General features: G+C 40.3%; 1 protein-coding gene across 2 annotated transcripts in view; it reads right to left on the reverse strand.

Moving 5' to 3' along the window:
• Positions 1-24,163, reverse strand: part of pdgfd (platelet derived growth factor d) — a 165,724-nt gene that overhangs the window by 30,704 nt on the left and 110,857 nt on the right. For both annotated transcript variants that reach the window (XM_048533534.2, XM_048533533.2), the window contains exons 3-5: positions 23,520-23,706; positions 11,669-11,728; positions 4,464-4,665 (exon numbers count right to left, since the gene is read on the reverse strand). In XM_048533534.2, the coding sequence (XP_048389491.1) occupies positions 4,464-4,665; positions 11,669-11,728; positions 23,520-23,706 (449 nt within the window). The remainder of the gene's footprint in view (positions 1-4,463; positions 4,666-11,668; positions 11,729-23,519; positions 23,707-24,163) is intronic.

Here is a 24,163-nt window from a genome sequence, read left to right on the forward strand (position 1 = left end):
AATACATACTGATTCCCACTCGTTCACTCTCAAGAGCCAATTTAGAAACATCCATGATAAGTCTTAGAGAGAGGAGCACACAACATGAACCAGAGCATGAGCAAACAGATGTAGCTGGAGGATGCAGCATAAGATGACACATTTTTTTAAATGAAGGCTATTTGCTCATAGGAAGTGATTGTCATGGGCTTGGACATAATTTATTATCCATCTTGAACTGTCCTGGAGAGGGAGTTGGTGAGCTGCCTTCTTGAACCTCTGCAGTCCATTTGGTATAGGTATACCCACAGTGCTGTTGAATGGAGCTTCAGGATTTTGATGGAGTAACATCAAATGGCGATTTAGTTTCAAATCAGAGTAGCGAGTGGATTGGGTAGGAATCTGCAGTCGTGTTGCTAAGCATTTGTTACCCTTTTCGGTGGTGGAGCTCATGGGTTTGGAATGTGCAGCTGAGTGAGTCTTCATGAGTTATTGAAGGACCTCAGTGATGGGACTGCCAAAGTGTATTGACGGTGGAGAGTGTGAATGCCAGGGGTGATGGGTGAGGTCCAAACACATGGATTGCTTTTATCTGAAAGATGTTGAGATTCCTGTGTGTTGCTGGAGTTGCACCCATTGAGGCAGGTGGAGAGTATTCCATCACACTCCTGCTTTATGCTTTGCAGATGCTGGATTTTGGGAGTCAGGAGATGAGTTACTGCAGAATTCCTAGCTTCTGACTGCTCTTGTAACCACAGTATTCACATGGCTGGCCCAGGTCAATTTCTAGCTGATTGGCTCATTGCATCTTAGCTGAATAACTTGATGATCCACATTTCACTTCTCCTGTTGTAGATCATTAAAGCTATATGCAATTATACCTTTCATAAATCTGGTCTTAGCGTCTGCTTATAGAAATGTGATTGTGTTGAGCCACCTCACTCTCACATGGTTCCCTTCGTCCTGCAACAAAATATACTCCTGATCAATTCCTTCACCACTATAACTCTACTTCCTCTTGAACTTTACATAAGGTGAGCATTGGTCTCTGCACAGGGATGGCAGGTACCAGGCAGATTACTGAAATAATGTTAAGTCTGGCCCAGGATCTAGATCTAGGTTAGATCCGGGCATCAAGTTGTGAAATTTCCCAGCTTCATGAAATGTTCAAACTGTCTGCCTGGACGTCAGGCCTTTGTGCCAGGATGTGGGTTGGATTTGGTGAGGAGGGCACCAGGTGTGGAGGCAGTCTGCGTGGAAGGCCTGCCCTCTGGGAAGTGGCACCAAAATTCTGATCCATAAGAAAGGAATTAAACAGAAAGTGTACTTCCACCCTTCATCTCACCACACGCTCCTTCCACCCCATCCATGCCATGCTACCTCATGTGCTGCACTCACAGCCATAATTCCTCAGAACCTCCTTGTCAAGCTAGGACCCTGTAACCTACTCTTGGCCCTTTGCAGCCCCTATGTCAACACATTGCCAACCTAGCCGCGGCCCCCCCCCCCCACCTCACCCAACACTACTTTAATGGCTTACAAAATCTACTTGAGTGGAGGCACATTAATGGCCAATCTCTGTGAACCGTGCGTGAGCAAGTGATTCTCCCACATTCCTGCCCCCACAAAAAATGGAAAACACTGTTTTTGAAAGTGGAATTGAGTGGTTTTCGGTTGTGACAAAATTCCACGCCCCAGTTTTCAGCCAGCTTCCTGTTTTGGTCCCATGCTGCTCGTTAGATGCTCCATAATTGAGTTTTACCCAATTGCTTCAGCAGCAGCCATTCTTGTTAAAGTTTTGGATGGCTTTCAGCAGTGCATTGATGTACACAATGGAAGATTGATAGTGTTTCAGTGATAGAGATGTTGAGATGAAAGGCACGTCTCCTACATTCAGAGTGGCTTGTAACCAGAAAGCGTTGCTCTTAACAATTCCTTCAGGCTGTTGCTCTTTCTCCTGGTCTTAATGCAGTTCAGAATGCTTCTGATTACATTTTCAGCAATACAGTGTTGCCTTCCCAAAAGCAGCTGACCGCATCAGCTTCCATCATTCTTCCGCCTTCTCTTCCTGGGAGCAAAGGTGATAGGGGATCTCCAGTTGAAATTAAGCCAATCTTAAATTATTCTTCGCAAATTGAGAAATTTTCCACACTTTCATACTTCACTGGCGAAAAACTCATAAGATAAACTGTAATCAGTTGCAGTTCATTGCTGAAAACATCAGAATTGAGAAGAAACTTATTCTCGACTCTTGCTCAATGTACTATCACTCACAAATATCATTCATTCTTCTTTTTTATCCAGATCATCCCAGTCGTCTGCCTCAAACCAAACAACTGAAAATCCACGACTGCTTCGGCATTTCCCGACAGATCTTTATCTCATTGCTTTTTAAATCAGACATTTCCTTTTTTCAATCCTCATTTAGTGATTGATTGCTTCAATGCACATTCCTTAACTATTCTCATCATCCACTGACATACAACCATTATCACAGTGAGGATAGAGGCAATCAAGTTCGATCCTACAGTAATTTAAAACAGAAGTCACAACGGAAATATCACTGATTGGTTCTCATTCACTTTCTTAAACCTTTTAAAATTTAGAACACCGTTTAAAAGCAGGCTGCCAGGGCAGTGACAATTATGGGATTTTAGTTTGGAAACATGTTAGCAGAAAATGAATAAATGCGAGGAATTGTTATTCTGTCACTTATGCTTCTACTTATGGTAATGCCCTATTATTGTATCCTGACAATTTATTATGCAGTTTTTCAAAAAGTTACCATTCTAGATAGAATGTCTGTGTATATTTTGACTCGTGTCTAGCTGCTGACACTGCCCCAGTATGTTCTCATTTGCCATTTTTCAAGACTGACCTTGGTCAGCAAGTTGTGGCAAGTTATACGAATACAGAGGATTTTATGACTTCTACTCCACATAGTTCTGCCATTATCTGACATTTAGTGGGAAGAACTGGATTGAAATGAGCAATGGGAGGTCTCGCTGATTTTTCTCTTTACAGTCTGAATCACTGAATTCAAATCTTTGGTCTACTGCTCTCCTGACAAAATCAATTAATTCAGATTGGGAATTGAATGTGTATAATATCCAATTCTGAGCCACCAGTAAATTCTTGTTAGAAGATTCTCCTTCAAGCGATTTCTTGTGGGATTGCAAAGAGAGTGATATTTTTTGGGTGGATCAATCGTACTAAGAGAGAGGTGGAGGAGGGGTAATCAAACAGGTAGAATGAGGGAAAAGGGGATGACAGAATAGCAGGCGACGATGGTGGAAATAGAGGAGACAGGGAGAGAAGAAGAATAGTGCATTATCAATAAGAAAATTGTGAACTTGCATAAGATTGTGTCTTGTGAGGAGGATGGAAGGAGGTTTGGACAAGTTGAGTGAGTGAGCAAACTCAAGGCAAATGAAGTACAATTTGGGTAAATGTGAAGTTGTACACTTCATTATGAACACCAGAAAAGAAGACTATTATTTAAAGGATGATATAATGGGAAGTGTGGATGTACAAAGGGACTTGGGTGTCTTTGTACACTAGTTAGCGAAAATAGACAGAAAGGTGCAGTAAGCAATGAGGGAGGCGAATGGTTTACTGGCCTTCATTGCAAGGCAATTTGAGTTCAGAAGTAAGGAAGTCTTATTGCAGTTATACAGGGTCTTAGTGCTACCACACCTGGAGTATTACATGAAGTTTTGGCTTCCATATCTAAGAAAGTACATACTTGGTTCACTATGCTGATACCAGGGAAGACAGAACTGTCCAATGACCTGGGCATGTATTCACTGGAGTTTAGAAGGGTAAGAGAGGAGCTGATTGCAATGTATAAAATTCTAACAGGCTTGTCAGACTAAATGTAGAGAAGATGTTTTCCCTGGCTGGGAGGGACTCAAACCAGCGGACAGTTTCAGAATACAGGGTAGATTATTTAGGACTGGGTTGGGGAAGTTTCTTTACTCAAAGAGTAGTGAACCTATGGAATTCTCTACCACACAGAGGCTTTGGAGGCCAAGCCACTGAATATATTCAAGGAAGAGTTACATAATGTTTTAGATTTTAAATGCATGAAGGAGTTATGGATAGAAAGTGGGAACAGGGTATTGAGGGTGAGGATCAGCCATGATCTCATGTTGAATGGTGGAGCAGGCTGAAGGGCTGAATAGCCTATTCCTGCTCCTAGTCTCCATGTCTCTATGTTAAAGGTCAGGGTAAAAGTGAGAGGGAAGATAGGAGAGAAATGGAAAGAGTGGTGAGGTAAAGTATTAGAGAGGGACATGGTTGGGGGGAATAGCTGGTAATAGGAAAGAGAAAACTGCAGGTAAACGTTGACATTTTGAATAATTTTTATTATCACCTAGGCCTATGAAATTTCAACACATTGAAACAGAATCTTACAATCATAGTGATTTCAATATGAAATAATGTTTGCATTATTATTACTCAATAGTGAATTAATTTCCTACCTTTGGTTTTCCGTTGATGGTGAAAGGTTCTGCCACGAAACCCAGTTGTTGCTTGAAAGATATTGTTCAAGTCTTCTTCCCAGAATTCTGGATCTAAATGCCTCAGAAGCTCTTCTATTGTTTCAAATCCAGCAATTGCCTCATCCAACGACTCCACAGTGAGTGGTGAGGCAGTAGATGCCGAGCCATGCCATAATGGCCCCTGTATTGAGGAGTATAACCAAAGTATATGAAAGTACACCAACATCATTATTTAATTTCAAAGCTGACAGCAGTGTTCCTAGCTATAGAACACCCTCTCATGTCAAAATGTTTCACTGTTTCACATAATGATTTATTTCAAAGTTAGGCAATTGTTTTATAGACACGTTGTAGCTCCATAACTCTAAATGTTCTAACCACCTACTTCCAGATACATAATGCAGCAACAACATTTGTGTTCTTCTAATTAGTACCAAAGTATTTATTGGTCAATTAATCACTGTTGGCAATAGTCTGTGGGCCAATGCTCAGTAATGAACCACACTTACATAAATCCATGTTTTAAAAAAAACATAATGGTCATAAATATTCATATTTGCACTCAAGTTAAGAACAAATCACCAAATAAACTCTTGTAATATCTTGAGGAAGGATTGTTTGTGTTTGTAATGTCATTAATATAATATGATGCCTCTAAATTGACTAGCAAGGTTAACATCAATCGGAAAGCGTATACAATTGATTAGTAAGGTGTTTTGAAAGGTCAGTTTTTTTTAAACCAGCAGAATATGTTGCCCGTGGAAAATGTATAATTCATTACACAATATCAGTAATTGCAATAGCTGAACTCAGCTGTTGATTGTCCCTTTCCCTGGAAAAATAAATAATTAGCAGTTTATTTTTATATCATTACCAGGGCTGGCTGTACCTGTCCTGCATTTCTGTTTTGGGAATGTCAGGACATTCAGTTCCCATTAAACCAGCAGTTTGAAGCCTGCAGCTATTTGTATGAAAACACGAACAATACTGTATCTGTAAATTACTTTGAAGATAGATAATTAATTCACAACGGCCTCCTGGTGTGAGAAATTCCCAGATGTCTTGGACAGCCTCTCCACTTGACCCCACTCAATATTGGAATGATTTCAGAATGATAGATGTTCAAAATGGCCTGCAATCTATTTCTATTTTGCACACGAGTTGAACTGATAATGCCTCAGTGAATCATGTTGTAAAACTGTCTTGTGAAAATTTACTTTACAAAGTGGATGAGATGAACAGCACTGACTTTGCCACACATGTTGCAGTGGCTCAGTGCATGAATGGTGAAATACAGAGTTAAGATCAATAACTCTTCCTCAGTTGTATATGTGGATTGCAATTTGGATGAGCCACGTCATCCTGGATTTATATCTTAACCTTTTCCACAAGGCCTTTGCACTGACATTATACATGTGTTAAAGGCCAGTTAACTACAAATTCAATCGTGAGGTAACCTGAAGGAAAGTATTCATTCAAATTAATGCAAACTATCTAACATAAAGAAGGAGCACTATCCAGAACGAGAATAGTTTTAGTTTGATTATATGTCCAAGTTTTAGTTTGGGATTTTGAAAATCTTAAAAACGTATGGGTTTTTTGATTTGATTTGATTTATTTGATTTATTGTCACACGATTTTTGGTACAAAACACAGGGAAAAATGTTGCATTGTGTTGCCACTCTTCTCTGCCATCTCAAAACCAGAAGAACAAATCAAAACATAGAATATAAAAGCAGAAAAATTAAGAAATAAAGGAAAAGTGTCCAACTTTACAGTCCTTTTTGTTACGTTTTCCAACATGGGCCACGGGCCTGGTGGCCAGGCATGAGCGCTGCCACTAGAAAAAAAGTTGCTACTCTTTGGCACCATCTCAGCTCCACCGACGCCCCCCACCACTAGGAGTCGCTGGACCTTATAAATGCAGACACCGTTGATGCTGCCCGTTTCCGCCCCAACTCAACTCTGCCGACACCATGGGTCTGCTTCGTGTCCACCTTGCCAATGCAGCTGCTGCTGATGCCACCGGGTCTCATACTGAGCCCAAACCCACCTTTACCACCGCCTCCTTGAATCTGCGCTGGGTACAGGTGCTGCTAGTAACCCAAACTCGCCTCTGCTGCTGCAGCTATAAGTCAGTGCCAGGACGGCATCAGTGATGCAGAAGCTGCTGGGGACCCAAACCCGCCTCCGATGCCACCACCATGAGTCCACACAGCAGGGCGTATTCGAGTGCGTGCTGTTGGGCCTACTTGCTGCCACCGATGCTGCGAGTGAACTCTTCACCAAGAAGTAAGTAAATTAAAATAGAAGAAAAAAAATCTACAGGAGAGAAAAAAAAGAAAAGAATCGCAAAGAGGACGGAGCAGATGAGCTCTGGGCTGAGAAGCCTTACTCCATTGTTCTCTTGAATGCGTGTTTCAAAGTATTTTCAAGTACAATGTTTCATACAATAATCTGTCTAAGTTTATTACTATGATGATGCAATATTATTCATCTACTGCATTCTGGGAAGCGTACAATCACTGAGCTGGACGGTCCTTCATAAATGCTACAAAACCGAAGCTCTATCTGTGTGCTTGGTGTCTACTTGCAAACTCCATCACAGACTCAATTGACATGATTGGAGTTACAAGGTAGCATTTCATTTTCCAATGGCCAGATTTTACTAAGTACTGATTTTAATTATTCCAAGGTGACAATCCAAGCTGCAGTGCAAATGTCGAAAATGCTAATGTCCTTCTGTAATGGTGATAGGCGGAGTCAAATGGTAAATTAAACTAGCCCTTTCTTGCCCTTAATAAAAAGAAACTAGTGGGTGGCATCTTTCTATCTTCTGAATGAATAACACCTCATGCCGGGAAGAGTTAATAAGCAGAAAAGAAGTACAAAACTTAATGATGGTGTCTTCGAGGCCAAAACAAGATAAATGATAATGAACATTGACAGTGAGGTTTTCAAGGCAGAAGACACAAAATGCTACCAAACATAGTGCCAATTCAAGTGCTAATGTGATTGAGGAACTTAAAGTAATTTGAAGCAGGAGAGGAAAAGCATTCGAGAAATTAATGGGACTTAAAGCTAATATCTGGTCTTAATAGCTGGTTTCCAAGGTGGTAAAAGAAGTGCCATGTAGTGCTTCTGTGATCTTCCAAAATTCACCAAATTCTAGAATTATCCCCAGTGGTTTGAAATGCTACCAATATAATTCTATTCAGGACAGGTGGCAGACAGAAAACAGGAAACTATAAACCAGTTAGCTTATAAACCTATCAGAGATAATGGGAACTGCAGATGCTGGAGAATTCCAAGATTATAAAATGTGAGGCTGGATGAACACAGCAGGCCAAGCAGCATCTCAGGAGCACAAAAGCTGACGATTCGGGCCTAGACCCTTCATCAGAGAGGCATGATAAAGGGTCTAGGCCCGAAACGTCAGCTTTTGTGCTCCTGAGATGCTGCTTGGCCTGCCGTGTTCATCCAGCCTCACATTTTATTATCTTAGCTTATAAACCTATCTGCCATTGGGAAAATGCTGTGATCTAATATTAAGCAGGTGTTAAGATTAAGCAAAATGCTGTGTGATTTTGAGCTAACAGGGTAGTAAGGAAGAAAAATCATGCCTGACAATTCTATTAAACTTTCCTGCGGATGTAATTGGCAGGGTAAATAAAAGGCAACCAATGAATGTTGCATATTTGGGTTTTCAAAAAGCATGGGCTGAATTTAGATTCAGAATTATGTGCTACAAAATCTGTTCTGAATCTATCTTACTTCAGTGCCTTGGTGTACCACAACACATGACTAGCACAGATTTAATGGGCCAAACAGACTCCTCTAACATAACTGTTCTATGATGGAGCATGTCTTCCATGTGAAGATGGGACTATGCTTTCACAAGGTCTTCTTAATGGTCACTTCTAACATAGGCAGATGCAACTACAACAGGTAAGACAGATACAGCAGAGAGTCAGGTCAAAACCAAAAATGTAAATTAATGAGAAAAAACAGCAGATCTGGCAGTTTCTGCAGAAAGAAAACACGGTTAACGTTTCTACTGACCCTTCTTCAGAACTACAGAATGAGATTAAGTTAGTATTTCCCCTGTTGCTGGTTTTCTCACCACTTGCCACAGGCCCAGACTGGTAAAGAAAGACAAGCCAGTCTGCAGCTTTCCTTGTCCATTTCTGGCCTAAAGCACTGAGACTTTATGGAGTTCTGATCAATGCTGAGGACCCTTGGACCGCTTCCTCCTGACTGTAAGTCACTGCGCTACACCTCCAGGATAGCAACGGTGATGGAGGAGACTGCAGCATTAAATGTAAAGTATGATTAATTGAAAATAAACATGACAAGGGACTTTGATAGGTCTCTAACGTTGATGAGGAAGAATTTGCAGGTTCAATTAGACAGGATTTGTCTTTGTCATTTTTGACGGCTATGTTGATGTCATACAGCTTTATTTCATTCAACTTTTCTGCCGATGTTTGATACAACTGAATATTTTGCTAGGCCACTTAAGAGGACTGTTAAGAATCATTCACATTTGTTGAGGCCCAAAGGTAACAGACTAAGAAAGATACAAAGATGGCTATCATAAGCACATATAAAAATGCACTAAATGTGGTGAGTAAAGTTGGTGAGCTACAAGTATTAATAGCAACGTGGGTGTGACTTTAAAACAGTGAGGGCTGAGCACTTAATACAAACAAATAAAAACAGAAAAGATAGGGAAAGGGAAAAAGGGAGATAGGACAGCAACAATGATCAGGGAAATTATTACTGTGCTGGCAAAAAGGGTATTCTTGTGGGAGTAGGAACAGAAACTATTTGATTCATGTGGAGGAACAAAAAGGATGTTATCATGCTATTAGGGATACTCTGTATCCTGAAAATTGTGAGAAAGATAATACAGGAGAAAATCACCACAAAGATTAGAGATATACAAGTACATCAAATGGTGATGTTGAGATAATTTAATTATCAAGTCTTGATGGTAATAATGATAGAGAAAAGGGAACGGGGTGGGGGAAAGGAATCCTTCAACTGTGTTCAGGAGAACTTCTGTGACCAATATGCTCTTGACTTGATTGGGCATGGGACATTTTTGAGCCTCACACTGGGTGCTGAGGTAGACCAAATGAAGCAAATGTCTGTGGGAGACAACCTGGGTAAGAGTGATCATTGTGTCATAAGGTTTAGGTTTGTCATGAAAAAAAATAGCAAGGTAGAATCTAAAAGCAGAACATCTAAGTTAGAAGAAGGCTAACGTCAATGGATGGATAGAGAATCTTTCTGGGGGAAAACTGAACTGATGTTTGACAGGAAAATCTGTAAGAGAGCACTGGGAGATGTTTAAGGAGTAGATATTTCAGCTACAGACTAGGTATGTTGAAACAAATGGGGATGGGAAGGACCCAAAGTTAAGGCTCCTTGTATGATGAAGGATTGTGAGAATACTGTAAAACAAATAAAGCGAGTATATAATGCATGTCAGGTGAAATTCTTCAAGCAAGGAATAGGTCAAATACATTAAATGAAGAGCGCAAGAAGTGAAGCAGAAAATAAGACAAAAGAAAGCATGCAAATAGAACAGCAGTTACAATGAAAGCAGCCTCCCCCTCATCAGATGGTGGTACTTGCTCCAGTAGATTCTCTGATGCCAGGGCCTGTCTTCTCTGGAGCAGTGGGTTGTGCACAGCAGTGCACGAGACAACTCGAGCAGGACAGTATTGAAGAGTACAACCTGACCAATCCAATCATCAAACTCTTATTTTGACCACAGCGATAGTCTGCTCAGTGATGGCCCTGGTGGAAGCATGGCTCTTGTTGAGCCTCCGCTCCATCTCAATGGGTGGATTTTGGATTGGCCTCATTAGTCGGGGGATATCTTTGTCACTCATTATCCCAGGCTTCTGAAACCCTCTCCAGAAGTAATGACGGTCAGGGGGTCACCAATGTCAGGATCGATAAAACAGTGCAGGAAATTCACTTTACACCAATCTTCCAGATGGCCTTCTCTGACAAATTGGCTCAAAATGATAAATAAATTATATTGCAAAACTAGCAATCTCAAGCACTTTTCCTAGTACACTGTTTTGCTAAAGTCAGCCATGGTCCTACTCCCATCCTTTTTATCTGCTCCTGCAATGCCTTGTAATACTTGGCAAGACTCCCTCTAGATGTTCTTCCAAGTGCACCCACTGAAAAATGGCACTGGCAAATAAAATACAAGCTCGTTGGCTTGTAAACAAGCTGAGTTAGCCTTTAATTAGTTTTGTTTTGAATGGCAAATTCACTGCCAATTTCACAGTGTACCTTACTTTCATTTTATCGGAAACCAGCGTGATAACATCAAATTGTGACCTAGCATCATCATTCCAGTATTCGTGTAAACATGTTTGGGGGACAAGGAGGCAGTGATCTGAGTTTCCAAACATAAAATCGACTCTCTGCCTCACTGACTCCAAAGATTTAGAGGCAGGATGGAAGGAGAACAAAATTTTATAGCACAGAAAGTAATGAAAATGCTAATGAGATGCAGTTTAGAGTACCAGGAAGTAGAAATCATGTTTCAGTTAAACAAAACCGTGGTCAGATCGCACATGATTAGTTCTGCACACCGCCCTTTAGGTAAGGTTACAGACTTTAGAGACTGTCCAGTGTAACAAAACCCAATTAAATTGTACGGAGAGATTAAACAATATGTCCCTGGAATTTTGAAGCCTAAGGCACAATTTGGTCAGAGGTTTCTGAAGTAGTTACAGGAACAGATAAGGCAAATAGAGAGAATCTGTAAGTATGAAGGTTAGGACCTTGGACAGAGAGTGAAACTTTAGAGCCAGGCTTTAGGGAAATGACACATGTCTACACACAAAACATGGTGGATGTTAAGATCTTTCTTTCATAAACAGCAGTAGTTGATTGATTAATCATTATGCTTAAAAGTGAGAAGAATAGACTTATACTATCTTAACGGCATTAAAGAATACTGTGGCTTTATAAGGTTAGGTAAAAGATCAACCATAATCTGATTGAATGGTGAAACAGATTTGAGGGACCACCCCTGATCCTATCATAGAATCCCTGAAAAGAGGCCATTTGGCCCAACAAGTCTATCATTTGGTTAGTTCTGAATTGTTAATTTATTAAATATTTTGTCACAAGGGTTAAAAATGACTTACCGATACAGAGCTTGTTACCGCCTCCCAGTTTGGCTTTGAGGGCTGCGGCTGTAAATCGTCCTGAAACAAAATGAAACAATTGCCCATTGATCATCTTTCTTAAAATATTAACAATGAAAGTGTTCTTTGCAAGTTCCCTAATAGGGGAGCCTGTTCATAATACAAAACGTTAGCATTAAATTCATTAATGTCCCTCAAATGCTGTGATTTTGCAGCAGTGTTTGTGGCTTTCATTGTATAAAGGAAAAATGTTTGGTATTATTCACTCCTGAAATGAGATGTTTTTGGCATATCCGAAACATTTCACAAAATGTGATGCTTTCAATTTTCTGGTTGGCAGCTGATATTTTGCTATACTGCAAGATGCAATATATACAATGTCAAAACGCTCCTTATTAGCAGTTTAAAGAGTTGTAAAATGAATGCTTAACAGTTTCATTTCAATAAAATTAGCTCTGAAGAGACTCGTTGTACCAATGTTATTACATGCACGTGGGCCATTACATTTATTATTAGTCTCAAGTCGGTATAAAGTTTGACCTACATGTACAGTGTTGGACTGTCATAGGTATTTATTTGTATTGAATATGATGTTGGGTTAAATTTCAGAGGAGGGACCAGAATTGCCAGTAGGACTAGATGACCACTAATGGAATGTTGCAATTTCCTCGGAGTTTGCCTCAGAACATTTTCCCATTCTCTCACAGCTAGTCTTTTAAAGGGAGGTGATGGCCTAGTGGTATTATCATTAGATTATTAATCTAGACAGTGTTCTGGGGGTCTGGGTTCCAATCCTGCTACAAGCAGCTGGTGGATTTTGAATTCAATTAAATGTCTGGAATTGAGAATCTAATGATGAGCATGAATTGATTGTTGGGGAAAATCCCCTCTGGTTCACTAGTGTATTTAATGGAAGGAAGCTGCCATCCTTACCTGGTCTGGCCTGCATGTGACTCCAGATCACAGTAATACGGTTGATTCATAACTGCCCTCTGAGCAATAAATGCTGTTGTAGCCAACAATGCCCTCATTGTGTTAACGGAAAAAGGGTGCAAATATTTCATTGTTTCTTTTTCCTATCCACAGATTTACTTCGTACCCACAACCTGAACCAGCCTGTCATCTACACTGTTTTACTGAGTTCAGACTCTCATTCATGAGCACAATTCATGTAAAAGTGAATCTTCCTCTGGAACATGTCAATGACTATATCAAGAAAAAGCATGTTATGCTTGAAGAAGCCATGGTAAATGGATTTGTGTCATTGATCATCCAGTTACTATATTCTTCTCAGTTACTGGCATTACTCTGGGCTGTTTTTGTGCATCTTCTAGGCACTAAAACCAACTGGACCGTAGTCTAAATTTCCTCATGGACATCTAGAGTCTTGTGAACAGTTCTACAGATTAGAGCCAACAAGTAACCAGAAGTAATATTGCTCACCAAAAGAGACCTTGTTGCCTCTGTTCCAAACTCATTCATCACTAACCTACAGTAAGTTATATCCCACTGACTGGAAAGGCTCACTTGAGGTAATAACATGGTGGTATATGGTTGAAAGGCAACTTCTCAGAGTCATTAATCCTATGAAGTTTCACCATTGAGTAAGGAAATGGGCAAGGAAACCTCCTGCAGTTGAACACTGACTACCTTCCTTAAACGAATGAATCAGTAGGTCTCTATGTTGGACACCACTTGGATGAAGTACTGACTGTAGAAAAGACATGAAACACACTTTGAACGGGGAATTCAATGTCCATTATCAACTGTAGCTTCGTAGGGCTGCGACTTAACAAACTATATTAGTTACAAACGTCTTTTTTTAAATTCATTCACAGAATGAGGGCATCGCTGGCTAGAACAACATTTACTGCCCATCCCTAATTGCCCAGAGGGCAGTTATGAGTCAACCACATTGCTGTCAGTCTGGGGTCACATGTAGGCCAGACCAGATAAGGATGGCAGTTTCCTTCCCTGAAGGACATTAGTGAAACAGAAGTTTTTTTTCCGGCAATTGGCAATAGATTCGTAGTCATCATTTGACTCTTAATTCCAGATATTTATTGAAATCAGATTACACAATCTGTCATGGCAGTATTCGTATCCAGGTCCCCAGAACATTAACTGGATCTCTGGATTAACAGTTCAGCGATAGTACTATTAGGTCATTGCCTCCCATGTTAGGGGCAGCCGTATGGAAGGTGGTGGGAAAGTCAGCAAGTGGGTAAAACCTATGTGACCTTAGCTTCATGAACCTACATGCCACAGAGACATCTTTCCATGACTGCGTCAACAGGACAGGATACAGCTCTTGTAGAAGCAATGTCCTGTCCTAACATAATGGTGGAAGAGCCCTTAGTGTAATGGGACACCACCATCACATTGAATGGGATAGATTTACCAAGAGATCTGAAAGCACAGAACTTGGCATTGATAAAGCACTGTGGGTAACTGAACTAATAGAATTGTACTGCAGCCAATTTGGAATCACAAGATCCTATAAATGCCACTCTTCATTCCCATCAAGACAGGCAATTCTGCTTCAATAAGGAGGATGGGAGGGTGTTTCAGGTCCAGCACTAGATTTCTTAAATATAAAGTGCCAATTGGATGAAGCTACAACTCAGGTCTAAACGTGTTCCAAACCATACATGCAGCATGCTAAAGTAGGGCTAAGCGATCCCATGACTACAGGTAAGATCTAAATTCTGCAGCACTGCTACATCCAGTCATAAATAATGACAGGCAAATATATGGACTAACTGTGGGAGAAGGTTCCACAAACATCCATATACCCACTGATGGGGGATTCTAGCTCAAAGGACAAGGCTAAAGTGATTGCTTCCATCTTTAAATAGAAATGCTGAAAGGATGATGCATCTTGGCCACCTTTTGAAGTGCCAACTATCACAGATTTCAGTCTTCAGCCAACTTGATTCACTTCATGTCATATCAAGATATGGCTGAAGGCATTGGGTACAAGGAAGGCTACAGGTCCTGACAACTTCTTAGCCAATAGGCTTAAAGCTGGAGCTTCAGAATTAGCTACTTAAATAAGCTGTTCTAGTGCAGCTACAACAATGGTAACCACCTAATCAAGTGGAAAATTGCTTGAGTAGATCCTTTATGAACACATAAAGCTGGACAAGTTCAATTAAGCCAATTATTGCACCGTTAGTCTACATTCACTCGTTGGCCAAGTGCTGAAAGGTGTGACTAATAGAGCTACTGGGTGACATTTCCACAGCAAAAACCTGTTCACTGATGCTCAGTTTGACTTTTGACTGGGCCACTCAGATCTAGATCTTTTAAAGCCATAATTAAAATATAGACAAAAGAACTAAATTTCAGAGGACAGTGGAGAAGAATTAATTTTGACATGAAGGCAACATCTGTATGGTAGCAAAACTCAACTCAGTGGAAAACGCGGATCAGGATATTTCTTGTGTGTCCTGAAAACAAGTTCCTTGAGGTCCAGTTTACGGCTCTTTCTTCCTATGGGTGACTGTTGGCACCACTTTGTCTCTCTGAGAGGAAATGGCCTTATCCTACTCTCACTTTATCACTGATGCCAAGCACCTATGTTATAGTAATGGAATGTAGGACTGTGAACATATATAGCAGACGCTGAGTGCACTGGAAACTGGCTCTTCATGCCAGTTAATTTCTCCATGGAGGCAGCCAGACACATGCACACAGAATTCAGCAACATACTGATGCTGTTGGTGGATTCCTAATTCTTCAATGCATTTTCCTCGCTGTCTCTGACAAAGCTGCCTGATGTCCCCATGACATGTCTTCTGTCTGAGGCTAGGTTGGTGCCTGGTCTCCAGTTGAGTGCCAGAGGCCTCAACCGGTTGCAAGGTCACTGGTGATATACTCAGTGGATTGTGCTCCCAAGGCTAATCTAGATAGAGAATCCACTGAACTGAATGTCTCTGAGCTGGTGGAGGGCGCAGGTGAAAATCCTGCATCCTTGTGGGTTGAATGACTTCTTTCCGAGAGGTTCAGGTGGAGCTGATCCTCTCTGGTATTGGGTTCTTGGGGTAGAGGTTTTCTGAATGCTGTTAGAGCCTGCACAAGTGAAAGCAGAAGGAATTAGTTGTGCAAGACAGAAAAAAAGTTTGTGCAGGTTAAAGCTAAGTTCATACTGGTGATGAAGGGACAGCAACACAGCAAAGGATAATTCTCAATCTGTCTGAGGAAGGGTCACTGGATCTGAAACGTCTTGTTGGCAAGCATGTGCAGTGGCAGAATTCGACAGACTGGTCTCCATGTATATGTGAGGTAACAGAAAACAGATAGATTGTGGAGTGCAGAAGATCACTGCCCTTCTCTTCACACTGTTGTGTATAGCTGTTTTTAACCTGGGACACTGCAATGGCTGCATTACACTTTTGCACGGCTGGTTCTCTTTGTTTCTTTTCTCAGTAGCAATGCCCTCCTCTTCATCAGCCTGACCATCTGCATCTCTAGCTCAGAGATAATGGGAACTGCAGATGCTGGAGAATTCCAAGATAATAAAATGTGAGGCTGGATGAACACAGCAGGCCAAGCAGCATCTCAGGAGCACAAAAGCTGACGTTTCGGGCCTAGACCCTTCATCAGAGAATGATGAAGGGTCTAGGCCCGAAACGTCAGCTTTTGTGCTCCTGAGATGCTGCTTGGCCTGCTGTGTTCATCCAGCCTCACATTTTATTATCTTGCATCTGTAGCTCCCTTTGGCGAACTGGGGAGCTAGCCTCCATTTCCAGGCCATGTTTATTCGGACTGTAGGCACTCAAGCCCTGCAGTATGAGAATCAGTTCCTGACTTGCAGCATCTGAAGTGGTGTGCAGCTGGACTTTAAATACAGTATCTGGGAGCACTTCTGCCTCTCCTGCCCATCCGCTTCCGCGGGAACGGTGCTGTCGAGCCTGGTTGTGTAATCGATGTGACGAAGAGTAGACGATCGTGTGAGAAAAGTTACAAACCACAAACACCATGAATCTTATTCAAAATAAATCTGACAAAACGGGCAAATTCAGCTCACAATTTCAAAATTGGTGGAAGCCAGTATATAGTTGTTTCTAAGGAGGGCTGTGAATAGTTAAATAGTGACTTCTGGCATGCGTGTGATTGTGTAATTCCACTTAACTAAGTGTGTATAATCGTTTGAAGAATTGGAGTTTACTTTCTCCTTGGAAGTAAAAATGGGCCTGAAGTACAAACGGATCTTGGACTGTAGATACACATAATCATTAAAGAGGCAACACAGATTAATTCCATATAAAACGACAAAGGAAACACAGGGGCTTATTTCCATAAGGATAAAACTGAAAAGCAAGGAGCTGTGTTCATCCAGCTCTACACCTTGTTATCTGAGGTTGTGTTGAAGTTGGTTAGACTTTGATTAGGTCACACGTGGAGTACAGGGCACATTTCGAATCATGATTTCATCAGGAAGAATCAGGGAATCTGGAGAAGGTGCAGAAAATTTTACAAACATGAAACCAGAACTCAGAAGTCATATCCATCAGGAAAGATAGGGCAAACATTTCTGGAAGAGATTAAGAACTGGCTTGATAGAAGTCTTTACAGTTACAAAAGCATTTCATAGATCAGACATGGGTGAAATGTTTTGAGTTGTGTGGGAGGTAAACACTAGTGAGTATTCATGTAAGATGCTCAGCAATAAATCCAATAGGGAGTTCAAGAGAAAGTTCTACTCAGAGAATGGCTCAAGCATGGAACCCAATAACATGGGAAGTATTTGAAGAATACATGTATTTAAGGTATACACATGGAGGAAACAAAGAATAGAATAAACTACTGAGAGGACTGAACATAGTTGGTTAAATGGCTTTTTTGAGGCATGAACACTAGATTGCACCATTTGGATCAAATATCGTACATTCTATGTCATGTTATGTCCTGGCAAGCTGGTACAAAAGCACACTTCCCATCCACCTGTCATTTGAGCATCTGGTGAGTAGATAAAATTAGCTACAAACACATACCTTAAAGTCAAGGTAATTCACAGGCAAATATCAAAGGCAAAGCTGAAAACAACACTAAAATGCCCAAAATATTTTTAATAAGTGAAATTGCATGCACATCTGTTGCCTTGATAATAATGCTGCATAGAACTGTATTTTACAAATAACCTTGAGTAATGCCAAAAGGCATTTCTAGAAAATGACACGATGTGTTTTCCCACTTCATTTTTCATAAGATGAACTCCAGTCCAAGCTTGACTATCTGGAACTGATACGAAAATCTCCCACAGGGTGAAGGAAAGAAACTTGAGGGTATGGTCAGTCTATGACTGACAATGCTGGAATTACATAATTCCTCAGAACAGATCATCTGCCTTTTCACTCAGCCATAGAAATGGTGAGTCATCAGGGATGGAATGTAAACAAGGGAAGACACGCAAGGTAGGGTAGGGTGATGATGGACAGACTACATTTACTTTAACATTAGACTAATTTTTATTTAGACTTAGATTAAAGATTATCCATTTATATAGAATAAATTTTGGAAAACTGCTGGTGTACAGCTTCTCTCGATGGCAGCACAGTTTAAGAAGCATGCATTCAAATCAGTTTACCCTATTCATTGGCACTCCCAATTTCCTTATTGTTACATATTATGTCTTCAAAATAACTTTCATGACTAATTCTCTAAATCTCACCCACATTGACTAAGGTTCTATTCCAGGAGCACAAAGTTTATCTTGTGGTCTTTCTGTATCTGGTATCTGGCCTTTCTGTAAATCATTTGAATACGGTATAATTAAGATAGCTTGTTATGACAAATATAGTAAACACTGTCAAACAGAAGGATAACCAGAATTTGATTAAAGTAGTCATGAGAAAGTATATATCATCCTCTAAATGATATGGCACTGATGCTGGGTTTCTTAAAGGGTAAGTAATAGAGATGAAAGCAAATAAAAGCAATATCACTTGGAATTGACAAATAATGGAAAACTTCAACATATGTATTCTAATTCTTTTCTAATACTGATCCTCTCTGTTTTTAGGTCTGTTGTCAGTACAGCCCTCTCTTCAAAGAGTCTACCCTTTACACACCATCTTTGGAAACTATCATCCCAGCTCCAACTCCACTTTTCTTTCCAAAGTCACTGGGCATTGTTCGGCCTCCCAAATCCATGCTCACTTTTCTCAGAATACCATGTTTGCATTCCTCCAATTAGATTTCAATTTTTGCGCTGTTATTATAAAGGGTCCCATCAAAATCACAAATCCTATTCAATGGAAGTGGGGCAACTGTAAATGTCTTCTACTTGACATTCTCAGCTTATGTGCTATTTGCCTATGTTCCTCCTGCAGGGCTTGCCCTGTCATCCAGCTGGGTGGGGCTGCCTGTCTATATTTTCACCTTGCTGCTGTCATACCCATGTATTTCACAGCTGCATGTTGCCCACTGGTGACATCAGCAGCGAGCAAAAGTTTTCACTGTAAACTGAAGACACTAAGTTCTTCCTCACTACCACCTCTCTTAACCACTCCATCATTCACAGTTACTGATTTGCTTGTCACACATCCAGTACTGGATAAACAGAAATGTTCTCCAGTTAAAAGCTGGGAGGGCCTAAACCAATGTCTTCAGTGCCTGCTACAAACTCCATTCTCTAGTCATCAGTTACATCCTCCTCACTCACAACTGACGAAGACTGAACCAATTGTTCATTTTCATCTGTCCATGTGATATAGGCATTTTCGGCTGGGTCAGATGAGAAAATGCCAGTAGGTCTCCTCTAGAGCTACCTCAGTCTTTGTTTATAGGAAGTGGGAGGTCGTGACGAAGTCATATTGTCAATGGATTAGTATTCCAGAGACCCAAGCTAATGCTCTGGTGTCATGTGTTCAAATGGGCTCAAATCTCGCCATGGCAGATGGTAAAATTTGAATTTAGTGTAAAAAAAATCTGGAATTAAAAATAAACTAATTTAATGGCAATAGGACAACCATTGCTGAATGTCACTGAAAAAAGAAATGCTCACTAATGTCCTGTAGGGAAGGAAATCTGTCATCCTTTTGGTTTGCTCTACATGTGGCTACAGATCCACCGCAATGTGGGTGATTCTCAATTGAATGCCTCTAGGAAGGTACTCAGTTCAAAGGGCAATTAGAGGTGGCCCAGCCAGTGATACCCACTTCCCATGAAAGCCATAAAGCAAAAGTTTCAAATTTTGTCCCAGTGACAGTAAAAGATGATGATATAGATCTGAGACTTTGAGAGGACCTTGCAGGTTGCAATGTTCCCATACATCTGCTGCCCTTGTCCTTCTAAGCAGCAAAGGTCATGAGTTTGGAAGGTGCTGTTGAAGGAGTCATGGTGAGTTGCTGCAGAGCATCTTAGAGGTGGTGCAACACTGTGCATCAGTGGTGGACGGAATGAATGTTGCAGGTACTGGCTACGATCAGCTGAGCTGCTTTGTCCTGGATAATGTTAAACATCTTGAATGCTTTTGGAGCTGCATTCGTCAAGGCAAATGGACAGTATTCCATCACATTCCTGATTTGTGCCTTGTAGATGTTGTATCAGAGTTTCAACAGCTTTGGCAGCCTATTTCTGACTCAAGATGGGTTACCACATTGACACACCATCATTAAAACTCTCTATCTCCACTTTCATAAGAGCGATAGCATCTCTCTTGGCTTCTTCTATATCTCTGCACATCATTATTCCAACAAATCATGCCTAGCCTGCCTCCCATAGTCAAACTTCCCAATTTTAATTTTTGCCAGTTTTAATTGTTTCAAAAGTATCTTCTGTGGCTAGGTGCTAAGCTCTGGATTGCCTAACACTCTCCTCGTTTCCCTAAGATATTCCTAGATGTTTGGCCAAGCATTCGATCACATGCCGAATATGCCTTATGGATTTGGTGTTGAATTTTGTGTCTTATGAAATGTCTTGGAACAACTTCTAGTGCTCAAGACATGATGTAAATAACTTAATCAGCAAATATAATGCGTAAATTCTTCTCTGTAAATTCAAATAAATCAATCTGCTTACACTGAAGAATTTCTATTATTTTAACATTAACATTTCCTTGTTACAACAAAACACTGACTGCTTATTCCATGTGTCAGGATCAGATGAGAAAGCATAAACAAGTTGACAGCAGTTAATGCTAATTGTAAACACTCTCATTGTATATGTCACTGGTTTTGCTCACCCAAGACATGCAGCATGACAAACGTTTATCTTTCAAGGTAATTATTTTGTGGAAAATAGATGGTATGTTTTAGAATTTTGTTACACTGAGTGAGAAATGTATTTGATTAACAAATTTTAATTTTCCAAAAGGCCAACTGATCTATCTACGATGTGATTTAAACCTCTATATTTAGTTTGTGACCTTCTCCATATATACCTGCTTATTTCACGAGATAGTCCATGAGAAACCTCAAAAGCTTTTCTTCTGGGAAAGAGCAAATCTTTTTGTGAAGTGCTTGGCATCAGTTATCCTGCAGGATTCTCATTTCTCAGGCTGTCAGCTCACTTCAGTTGTCCTCTCAATGACTCACAATGGAGTATGTCAAATCAGGCTTGGCTGTATCACACTCAGTCAAACCTACTTGGGTGTCTGAAAAACCCAGTAAGTGGTTCCCCCACTCACCCCAAACCCCAAATTAACTCTCAATCAAGCCACAGCATAAAGGGGAATAAACAATTACATTTACTTCTCTCCTCATAAACGATAGAAAATAGTTCTCATCTTGAGTCCAGTTTAAAAAATGACAGTACAAGTATCTGATAAATGTAGACCTGCTTTGTCAATAAATATTATGATTGAATATTTTTTCCTATAAATTGCAGGTGAAGTTGATAATTGATTTCTGTATCAATCAACAATACACATTTGTTTTTGTGCCTTTAAAATACTAAACCATTTTCTTTGGTGCTTCACAGAACCTATTACATAAAAATATAAGACCAAACCATATAAGGAGCTATCACATCAAAAGTTTATCAAAAGATGATCAAAAGCTTGGTTAATAATGTAAGTTATAAGGAATGGCTTAAAGGGCAAAAGCAAGGAAGCAAAACAGAGAGATGTAGGGAAGGAATTCCAAAGTGTAGGCTCTATGCAATTGAAGGCATGGTCATCAATATAGAGTGATGAAAATCAGGGCACTCACGGTTTAGCTAAGTGCAGATATCACAGAATTGTAGGTGACTGGTACAAAGAGGGTGAAGACACATACAAAATTGAAAACAAGGATTGAATTTTAAAAATTGAGACATTGCTTGACTTGAAGCCAATGCAGGCCACTGAGCAAACGGGTAACAAATGAGTGGGATTTAGTGTAATTGAATTCAAGGCAAAGATTTAGTGACCGTACGGTTGTAGAGGTTAGGATATTAGTGATAATCCCAGAGTGTGTTGGAATATTTGCGTGTAGAGCTGACAAAGGCAGGAATGAGGGCCTGAACTAAGCCAGGGCACTGTTACAGAGATGACACAATATAATTGAAAGCTCATCTCGGTGCCAATCACGATCCCAAGGGTGGAAACAGTCTTGTTTAGTCTCAGACATTTGCAGTGGAGAAGTGGCAGAGTAAGTCCATATGAATAGAATTTGGAGCAGGGAACAACAATAATGGCTTCAGACTTCATAATATTTAACTGGGAGAAATTGCTACTCATCCAGTACCGGTGTTGGCTGAACAATCAGTTAATTTAGCAATGGAATAGGGAATTGATGGACGTGTTTGTGCAGTAGAATTGAGTAACATCAACACACCTTCAATGTTCTTTGAGCTCATCCTGGAGATGCAATGGGGCACATTGTGGCTGTCAGTCACCTGCAGCTGGGGGCCCATTCATTGAAATAGATTCACACATAGAGGTGACGGTACATTTGTCTTCTGCAGCAGCAGTAACCACTTATGATACAAGGCCACAGGTTCTAAGATGAGGCTGTAGACTTAAGCAGCTCAATTGTCTTCTTCAGTTGGGTGGTGCACCCGGAACTGGCTCTTAATTAGCTGTCTCTGGGAAAATCTCGATGGATTTTCTAGAACAGGGCCAGGACTAGAAGTTGCTCAAAGCTGTGATTGATCTTTAAAGGAGGTGTAATTCTGCCCATTGAGAACATGGTTGATTTTGGAAATTACTTACCAAAGAAGATCATGAGGCTTAAACGTTTTCAAGATTAATTTTAACATTTATCCTGAGGAGAAACATCACCAGTGGCAGTGTTAGGGTAAGAGGAAGGTAGAAAATGGTCTTTTCCAACATTGAGATTTTCTATATTTCACACTTCTATCCCCTTCAGACAGTCCTTCTACCCCATTTCTTCAAACTTTCACCCTTCTTCAATTTGAATCTTTTAATTTTTCTCTGAGAAAACATCTCTATTTCCACTCTCTCAAACTTTAGATCCTGCTTTCTGAAAACAGAATACTTCTAACCCTCCATTCTTGTTTGATTCTCTTAAATGAAACACTTCCACACTTTATTACAAACAAAATAATTCCAAACCCCATCCCAGACAAAATGCAATGTTGTGAGTTTTACACATTGCCAGATTCAGAACGAATGAAGACGGGGACAGGTAAAGCTTTAGCTGTATTGAGAACAGATAGAATGTGTAAACTGGTAATGTTATAGTATTTTCTTTAGATGTGTTATATGGGATGATTTTGGATACGTTATCACATGAAACATTTGAGCATCAGACTGCAGCATAATAATCAAACTAACAGTGTCACCACAGCATCCATTTCAACTGCACCAGGCAATCAAACTGTGAAGTGAAGAGCTCATTGATGAAAATAAGATTCATAACTGTGATTCCAAGTAACAAATTTACTAATGGATATTACTTACCACATCCACTGGAGAGTAGTAAATGCGAAATCCAGGCTTAGCCACAAAATATTCATCCGATTTAAACGTTATCCTCAGTCTATTGCTTTTCGATATTAGTTTTGGGGGAACTTCTTTATTCCCACACCACCTTCCACGAATGATACGGTTTGTGTCAGAGATATCTTCCACCTCTACAAAGTCATACCTAAATAGTAGAAAATGCAAAAACTTGTGGTTACTTTCCTAATTAATAAAATTCCTTGCAATACTGAAGCTATATTTCCCTCTTGGATTCTGCGGGTAAATAAAATTTTGAATGCAATAGTGATTAATGCAGCCTTTGATCTCTGATCTGTATTCAGCTCCCTGATCTTCATTGGGTTAGCAGTGACCTTCAGCAGTCCTGAGTTCCAGGAAAAAAGGCAGCCAAATTTCCCATCTGTCAAATCCGATGGTAAATGGGTGTGTGTCTATGTTGAGGGAAGATAGCATTGGACCAAGTTATGATCGCTGCTTCCCACTGCCTCCAAATCAAAGCTTGGGTAAGAAGGGTTCACCAGCTCTTGGCTGTTTGAGGTTGCAGAATCCAGTTGAACGGAGGTCTTGGAAAATTGCCACTGGGTCTTATGCATTTACCTGAATGTCTCAATATAAGATTTGAG

This window comes from Stegostoma tigrinum, chromosome 6 (assembly GCF_030684315.1).
Source record: "Stegostoma tigrinum isolate sSteTig4 chromosome 6, sSteTig4.hap1, whole genome shotgun sequence".
In the NCBI taxonomy this organism is placed as follows: Eukaryota; Metazoa; Chordata; class Chondrichthyes; order Orectolobiformes; family Stegostomatidae; genus Stegostoma; species Stegostoma tigrinum.